General features: G+C 28.1%; 1 protein-coding gene across 1 annotated transcript; it reads left to right on the forward strand.

The window, feature by feature from the left end:
- Nucleotides 1-248: 248 nt before the first annotated feature.
- On the forward strand, nt 249-3,925 carry LOC106688069 (leucine-rich repeat-containing protein 4C; the record flags this gene model as incomplete). The annotated part of the gene is given in 3 exon segments (XM_067050959.1): nt 249-482; nt 703-1,003; nt 1,999-3,925. Coding segments are annotated over 3 exon segments (798 nt in total), but the record flags the coding sequence as incomplete, so codon positions are not given.
- Between the last annotated feature and the right edge of the window lie 4,694 nt (nt 3,926-8,619).

Raw genomic sequence — 8,619 nt, forward strand, 5'->3', positions numbered from 1 at the left:
TCCTAACTATATGTATTTTTGAATCTACTCTGTGAAAATATTTCTTATCCGCAGCATTTATTAACTATGTATCAATTTCTACTATATATATTTACTCAACTCTTATCTTACTATAGCTGGAGATTGATTCTTTAAAATGAATGTATAACAATGGATATGTCATCCCAGTTCTGTCAAAATGCACTAATTGGCTCACAGTTGGTAGGTTGACTATGACCTATATTTTATATGTATATGTACTGTTTCAGGTTTTAGATGCTTCAGTTAATCGAATAAGAATTCTTAAGAACAACAGTTTCACAACATACTCTTCCCTCAAGTTTTTGTACTTAAATGACAACTCTATTACCATAATTGAAGCTGGGGCATTCATTCCTTTAGAAGAGCTAGAAGTACTTGACCTCAGCCTCAATGCAATTAGAGATCTTCCAGCAATGATGCCTTCTACTCTTCGCAGAATATATATTTCAGAAAATCCTTTGGTATGTGTAATTTCATCATTAATAAATTTAAAAAATCATGAAAACATAATTTTTTTTCTTATAACAAACTTTATGTCTTATTTTAAATTGCTATTTCGATTTTAAGGAAATCATTCAGTTATTTATTAAGATTTATGCTAATAGATTTAATGTAGAGGAGAAATTTTGAAATATTGATAGATATATTAATCTAAAATGATATGAAATCATTCTTTTTTAGGAATCTATACCATTGGGTGCTGCAGTGGCACTGACTTACGTAAACTTATCTTCTTGTCGGCTTACTGAGTTACCTCATATTGGAGAGTTACCTATGTTGGTAGAACTAAATATCTCCAGTAACCCTCTCATAAACCTCACTGTCAACAATTTAGCATCATTTTGTCATCTTGAAACACTTCGCCTCCCTCATGAATTATTGGAATCAAAATACATTTCTTCGTGTGACTGTGTTAGAGTTAAAAGATGGACCATTGAACATTCAATATTAGTTATTCCCAATTTCAACTGCACAGTTTTTGGTAAGTCAATATTTTATCAAATTAAGTTTATAAAATTGTTAATAAACTTCTGTTCATATAGGTTTATTTTTTTACATGGAAAAAGCGAATAATTCGTGTGTTCTGAATCTTACTTATAATATTACTTTCATGCTTCTATTTCTAATAATGGAAAGATTAGGTACAATTAAATGTATTACTTCATTATTTAATGTGTGCCTAAGTGTATATAATATTTTGTACTTAATTGTTTTGTTTTGTTTTTTCAAGAAAAAAAAACCTTAATGCTTTCTATTCCCTTATTCCTATTCTAAGGACAGGTTGTTAATTTTTTAAGTTTAAGTATTTGTTATTGTCACACAGCTTGTGGGATTGATTAGAAAGTCACATTGTCTGTACTGAATTTCAAGCTTTGGGTTTGGATTTTATTTCATATAAAAAAAAAAAATTGAAATAATTATTCACATCATAGTTTATAAATTATGCTCAGAAGCATTTTCATACATATTTTATCTTCTTAAGTTTATCTGGGATATTTAGAGGCTGATTCCATTTGTTTGTATACTTTTTATATTTTACAATATTGATATTTTCATTTCTCAGCCAAATTTATCAACATGCATATTACATCGGTTCTATCAACATCACATAGTCACGTTGTGTCTTGGATTTTAGTAGAAAAACAAAATTTCTTGAAATAAATTATCGTTATAGTGTGTAATACAGTATTTCTCAAAATCTGTCTTCATTTGTCATATCTGGGTTAAATTATGAAATAAGAATTTTTAGTTTTATTCAAGGAACTTAGTTAACTATAAATCATCCCTTTGTATAATTAATGTTAAAATATATTGCCTATAATTTTCATCCTCCTTATTTTTTATCTCAAATAGTATATTTTTATTTCACTCTATTACTACTTTTTTACACTCTTTCAATCAATATTGAAATATATAATAAATTTAGTTAAAAAGTTTTGATATTCCTATACATTGTGAAATGAAACTTTGTTGTAGATGATGAAGCAGCATGTATCAACAATTCAACTGATGAAGCTAGAACTTTTGCAGCTTGTCAGATGGCTTTGCAGCAACATTATGCCAGCCACTGGACTGCTATGGCATGTGGGATTGGTATCATTATTATATGTGCTGTAGTCCTCACCATTGTGTGGAGAAGACGTAGGCGCCCATCACCACAACCTCATCGAAACCCAGAACAGGAAGCAGCATTCAGGACAAGGAAACTACTTGAGGAAGCTCCTAAGTCGAAATTTTGACAAAATTTTTGTTCTTATGGAGCATTGAATGAGAATGAAACTTTTGTTTGAAATTCTAACTTTTGTTCAGTAAACAGCATATAGAATTCATTGAATTATACTTAGAATTCATAGAAAAGATTTAATGAAACGATCTATCATTTTTTGCAGACAATCAAATACTTTTAAATTGTATCTTCATTTTTTTGACTGACAAAGGTCATTTGTAATATTGTTTTTATCTGTGCTATACCAAATGCTGCCATTTGAAAAGTACTTAATGTTTTAGTAAAAATCTTGAATGATAATTTTATAACTTTTAAAAACCACCGTACCTTGACATGACCTATTTAATAGATTTAGGGTATACCTTGTAAACTTTTTTTAGTATTTTGTATTTGTGTTATCATTCTAAGGGTGTTTATTCGAACACCATATGTAATACTTGTAAAATTGTTATTGATTTTTAATTTAAATTAAAGTTGTTACATAATTGAATCAATGTTTGTGGTAAATAAAGTTCTATCTATATATTGTAAATTGTTAGTATTGATGGCTGTTTATTGTTTCTGTATATTTGTATATTTTTATAAAATAGTTATTTTTCATTTGTTGAAATATAAAGTATTAACTATTTATTCATAGGGGGGGTTGTCTCTTATTATAAATTATTTTAAAACAAACTCTTTTTTGTAAAAGATTTAAATTATTCATTTGTTGCAATCGAATCTTGATAATACTTGCCTGTACTATAAAGTTCAAGTTTAATAGTACTACATTTGTCTGGCAAAATGTTGGTTAAAGTGATTCAAATTCACATTTTTTAGTTCCATCTTCCGGATATTTATTGATTTGTCTTCACAATAAATTTCCGCTCTTATAATAAGTGTAATTGTAGTTGTATGTGTATATTGGACCTGACAATGTCAAATTGTGTACATTATCAGTAATATGCCTAAAAAAATTATTAGTACATCTGCACTATGAATTGAATTTTCATGTGAATAAAATAATATATCAAATAACCAATGAGTAATATAACTTATCAGTCATATTTTATTGATCTACATAATGTCTTATATATTCGTAACCCCATAACATTTGCTTAGCTCTGTAGTTTTCAAGTATCCTAATGTCAAACCTGAATTTTTCATTATACTCTTAATGTGACTAATGTCAAACCATTTAGCCTGTAATTTACAAAATAAAAGTCTATTATAGAAATTATATAAGTATTATTCAGCTGCTATCTACTTAAAATTGTACTTCTTTGATGTCGCATTAGTCTAGTTTACCAAAATAGATTAGTACTTATATTTAAAAATTGTTAATATCTTGAAGTTTTTAAATAAAGATAAGTAATACGTTCATGCTCAATTTTTTTTTAAATTAGAAAAGAATATTTATTATAAATGTTTTAAAGTGTACTTATTTTAACAATACTCGACTTAGTTATAAATTGTGAAAAATTCAGTCAAAAAATATAAAATACTATATGATAACACTATACTGTTATTGGGGTTGATTAGTTTAATGCTGTTGTGATATTAATTACATGATGTACTTTTATGAACAAAATATTGTAAATAATTCTTTATTTTCAGTAATTATTTATTAGGTTTATTTTTTCATTTTTAGTTCTTAATATTATGAAATTTCTTCTAATAAAAGTTTAAAATCCTTTATTATATTTTATTGCTCTAAAGTAACCTGGTGACATTATGCTGTTTATCCTTAAATATGTGTCCTATAAAATGCTAGTCCTGAAAGTACCATTTATTGTGAATGAATGAACTTAATAACAGATTATGAAAGATGTGTACCGAAGTGAGAAGATTTGATGGATGGTTCTAGTAAAGTTTATTTCATCCTCAATCATTAAATCTTACTTTACTATTTTGGTGACATGTTATTGGATGAAATAAAGACGTTCAGGTTTTACCTGTAAGGAATTTTGTGATTGGTTGCTTCAGGAAAATCTACTAAAGCAGGTTAACTTCTAAAATTTTCTTAACTTTGCCCTGTCATGACTGTTCATTATTCATTTCCCTAAAATAAAACTTTTAGTAAAATACTGAGTGCATATAATAACTAGGAAAGTACTCTATAGCACAACATAAATTGGCTCATTCTACCAACTCGTAGTGTACTTGAAACTTATATAACATATAAGAATCAATGTTTGTTTCTTCAAACTTTATGTACTATCATAATCCGATCGTGATGAGGCTTTTTGCTGAATGTTCAGAATTTTCCCGGGAAGATTATAGGCTAGATTGACTTTTTTGGTAAAAAAAAAAATTATTAACAAAATTAAGCATTTTTGGTACATAGCTCAGAAAGTATACATTATTTGAATTGTTATTATATGCCAATAAATTCTTCTCTTTCTGAAGAATAAGAAAAATATATTACTGATTCCATTAAATGACTTTTTATTCACTAACAATTTTTTTAAAAAATGAGGATTTTAGTGAAGTAGAAAAGTTTTTTTTTTTTTTAGAAATAAGCAAAGCATGTTCTTTTTTAGCATCATCTGAAACCCTCAAATACCATTTTTCAAAGAAATTAAAAATTACTTACATTGAAGCACTGTGAGGTTTATTATATAAAAATTATTCATATTTTATGTAGTAAATATATGACAATATCATAGATTTTCTAGAAGAAATAGATAAATTATCTAATTAAATTAAAGATAAATTGTCTAAAAGAACTAGAAAAATCAACTAAATTGGACCAGTATTAAAAAGTTTACAGTGAAGTTAGCTTTTACCATTTATGTTACTATAGTTTCGCCTTATCACTTCATCTATATATTAACTGATATCAAAGTTTCAATAGTGTTCAATCAATGTATATATTGCATCCTCAAATATAGCAATAGTAAAACATTGCTGCCGGGTCTATTAGTTTTACAATAAATATTCTACAATGTAAATATATATGTTTTAAATATTAAAATTGAACTTAATAGTTATAAGACACTAAAACTTGCAACAATTATTTGGTTACAAAAAATTACAATTAAAAAAGGCCACTTGTTTGAACAAATCAAGCTGTAGGTTAACAATTAGTTTAAATTTTGATTATTAAATATAGTTTCACTATATGCCCCCAGACAGCTCCATGGATCTAGACTAAGGGGTCATTGTCCTTGACCTTAGTTGATGTTTGTAAGAGGGGCATTGCTGAATGGGCCTAAAAGAGACATGGAGTTATGAGTTTAACATTGCACCATGGAAATCATAATTTGTAGCTAAGTGGGGTCAGGTTACTCCCACCAGACTGTCATTATTACACCCACAAGTAATAAATTCTGTAAGTCTACATCACACAGCTAAAGATCTTTATGGTCTACAGTTCCAAAACCTTAGCGGTGGGTGGCTTCATCTTTATTGAATTTGATGTTGAAATCACCACACACAATCATTGACATTTTATCTGGAGCTTTTTCCAACTAAATACTAGTTTATCTGTATTACAGGACTTATGCTGTTTAGTAATGAAAATAAGAATACACAAAAAATATATGTAGTTTGTACACATAAACACACACATATATATATATATATTTCATTCACCATATCATAAAAAATATGGTTTGTATGTATCAAATTAACAGTACTGCTTAATAATGAATTAGAATAAAGAAACAAATGGTTAGCTGATTTGCTGTATAATACATTAGTATTTACTGACAGTATTCTCTTCTATAGAAAGGCACCAAGCACTTAATACAATGGTTGTAAACTATCTTCGTGAAGTATAATTTACCTCCAGTATTCATATATTTTAAACATTGTTCAAAAATTGTGTTATTTCATTGAATAATTATTTAAAAAAATTAATACAAGTAAATTTTTGATTGAGATTATTTCTTCAAATAACCATTTGATGTAATAATTATATTGTGAAATAACCTTTTGATTCATTTTGTAAATTCATTATTTGAAAAGTGCCCTGGTCTAGCATATTAAAACACAGTGTATGTGCTTAGGAAAAGTTGAAACATTACACTTTTTGATCTGATCCAATATTTCCCTATCATTTGTGTATGGAATATGAACAAACAAAGCCATTTTTATAAGGTAAATACATGGGGGCGAGGAGACACTTATTTTCATTCCTCCTATACCACACTTATATTTTAGTTAGTGTATGATTACTGATATGTAAATCATATTAAATATCTTTTAGAAGACATTTAAAAATGGTGAACCTGTGTTTAATTTGTTAAAAGCTATTCTACAATTGATTTTACAAGCTCAAGGAAAGTACTTTGTACAAATATAGGAGTAATCTGAGATCAGAGCCTCTACACATGGAGGAGAAGAACTAACAGTGAACTGCTTGTAGAGACTGGTCAGTCAATATCTCAAGATATGAAGGTTAAGATGGGCAGGACATGTAGCTCAAAGCAATCCATCAGGAATGCCTCTACACAAATAACACTATAGTTGGCAAGAAACCATATGGGAGGCCAAAAACTAGATGGATAGAAGATGGAAGATGATGGCGAAGAAGCAGGCACAGAATGAGATCAGGAGGGCTGGACCAAGCTGCATGGTGGAGAAGGAAACCAGACGGATGTGGACCAGGAGGGCTGGACCCTACCATACAGATGCTGCTGGATAAGGTATAGTCCTATCTTAAGGCACTCAACCACTAGGGTGTTACTAAATTGTTCCCATTAAAATTAAATGGCTCTCACAATAATTCTGTAAATAATTTGTAAATAAAAGAAGATTATTCGAAGCAGTGGCATGCACAACCTTAATACACTACCCCCAACGCTGCTGAATCCTGTATGGCAGCTATGCCAGGACGGGGGGAAAAAAAGTAGGCATGGAGAAGACTGATTCGGGTAGCCACAGAAATATATATGTATATATTTCTCCTCTATAGTAAATAGTAAAACCTACAGAAGAGGCATATATTTTATTAATTTTATATACACTATGCAAAAATCATATTATATGCATAAAATGTTAGTAAAAATTATTACAATGTTGTTACAATAGTATGTACAATGCAGTAGAGAGAGAAATACAATATAAAATACAACTGAAAAAAAAAAGAAAATTACTTTTTTTTCTATTTGGTTGTCCCTCTACACATTAACATTTTATATCTATGTTGTTGGTGAACTCTTTAAGTTGTTTCTTGTATTTGTTATAAAATATTTGTTCGGGTAGAGGCCATGGGTCCCCTTGCAGTAGAGATGATTTCAACAAGCTGTATCTTTTGTTGTCATATATGTAACATTCGCATAATATGTGTTGAAAAGTTTGTGGAATTCTTCCACTTTTACATGCATCTGAGTTTTTTAAGTGAAATCTCTTAAATTATTGGTTAGTCGGTCCATCTTTGCTAGCATGTCTGCTCTTTCATTTCCAGCAATACAACTGTGTCCTTTTACCTAAAGCAATCAAGTTTTTATGCCCTAGTACATAATTTTTATGAAGTTATTACGACTTTGTACTGTAAGTGGTCTTGAATTTTGTCATTTTTGATGGAATAAATAACTATTTTGTTGTCAATATAAATGTTGAATATAGGCTTTTTGTTGTTTGTCTTAATAAGTAGTCTGTAGCTTTTAGTACTTCCAATTTTTCTGCTTGGTTATTTGAACAGTTTCAATTGAGTCTGAAAAGTTCTTTATAGTAATAAAGAAGTTTGTTATTAGTAATAAATATATATATACATAAAAGTCATAATACTTAACAATGACTATTTTGGCGATGATGATGATGCTAACTAAGGGTTTTCAGACTACAAAGAAAAATGGTATTAGAAGAAATGATAATTATTTTTTTTAAAGGATATTATAAGGAAGTATTTAATAATAATAAAAAATCAATAAGACAGGCAAGTTGAAGATAATATATATAATAAATGATTTGTTTTTATTATCACCCGAATATGTTCTAAAGCTGATTCCAACTTTGTTCCAACTATTCCATTCTGTAGTTGTTATAAAAAGAAAAAAATTGAAAAACCCTCAAGGTAAAAAAAAAATAAACTCTTAAAAAAAGCCTTCTCTAGAGGATTGTGTCTTGTTTTAATTAGTGAAAAACATAATGAATGTATATGTAAACTTTAAAGAAAATTTAGAATGATTTTGTTATGAACTTTGAAAAATAAATTATTTAGTACCTACTGATTTTTTAATAAGTCTCAATAAATTAATTTCATATTTTAAAAAGATAATGAGAAAAAATTTGTTTAATTTCATTCATCCTTAAAAATAAGAATACATTTTTTACAGATCCTACTTTGATCTGGTAGAGATGCTTAGAAACTATCCAAAAAAATTATTTTTAATGTGGAGTAAGTTACTAAAATTAAAAATTGTATTACCCAAAGTTTAAATTTG

This window comes from Halyomorpha halys, unplaced genomic scaffold (genome assembly GCF_000696795.3).
Source record: "Halyomorpha halys isolate HHAL.00 unplaced genomic scaffold, Hhal_1.1 Scaffold1047.1, whole genome shotgun sequence".
Lineage (NCBI taxonomy): Eukaryota > Metazoa > Arthropoda > Insecta > Hemiptera > Pentatomidae > Halyomorpha > Halyomorpha halys.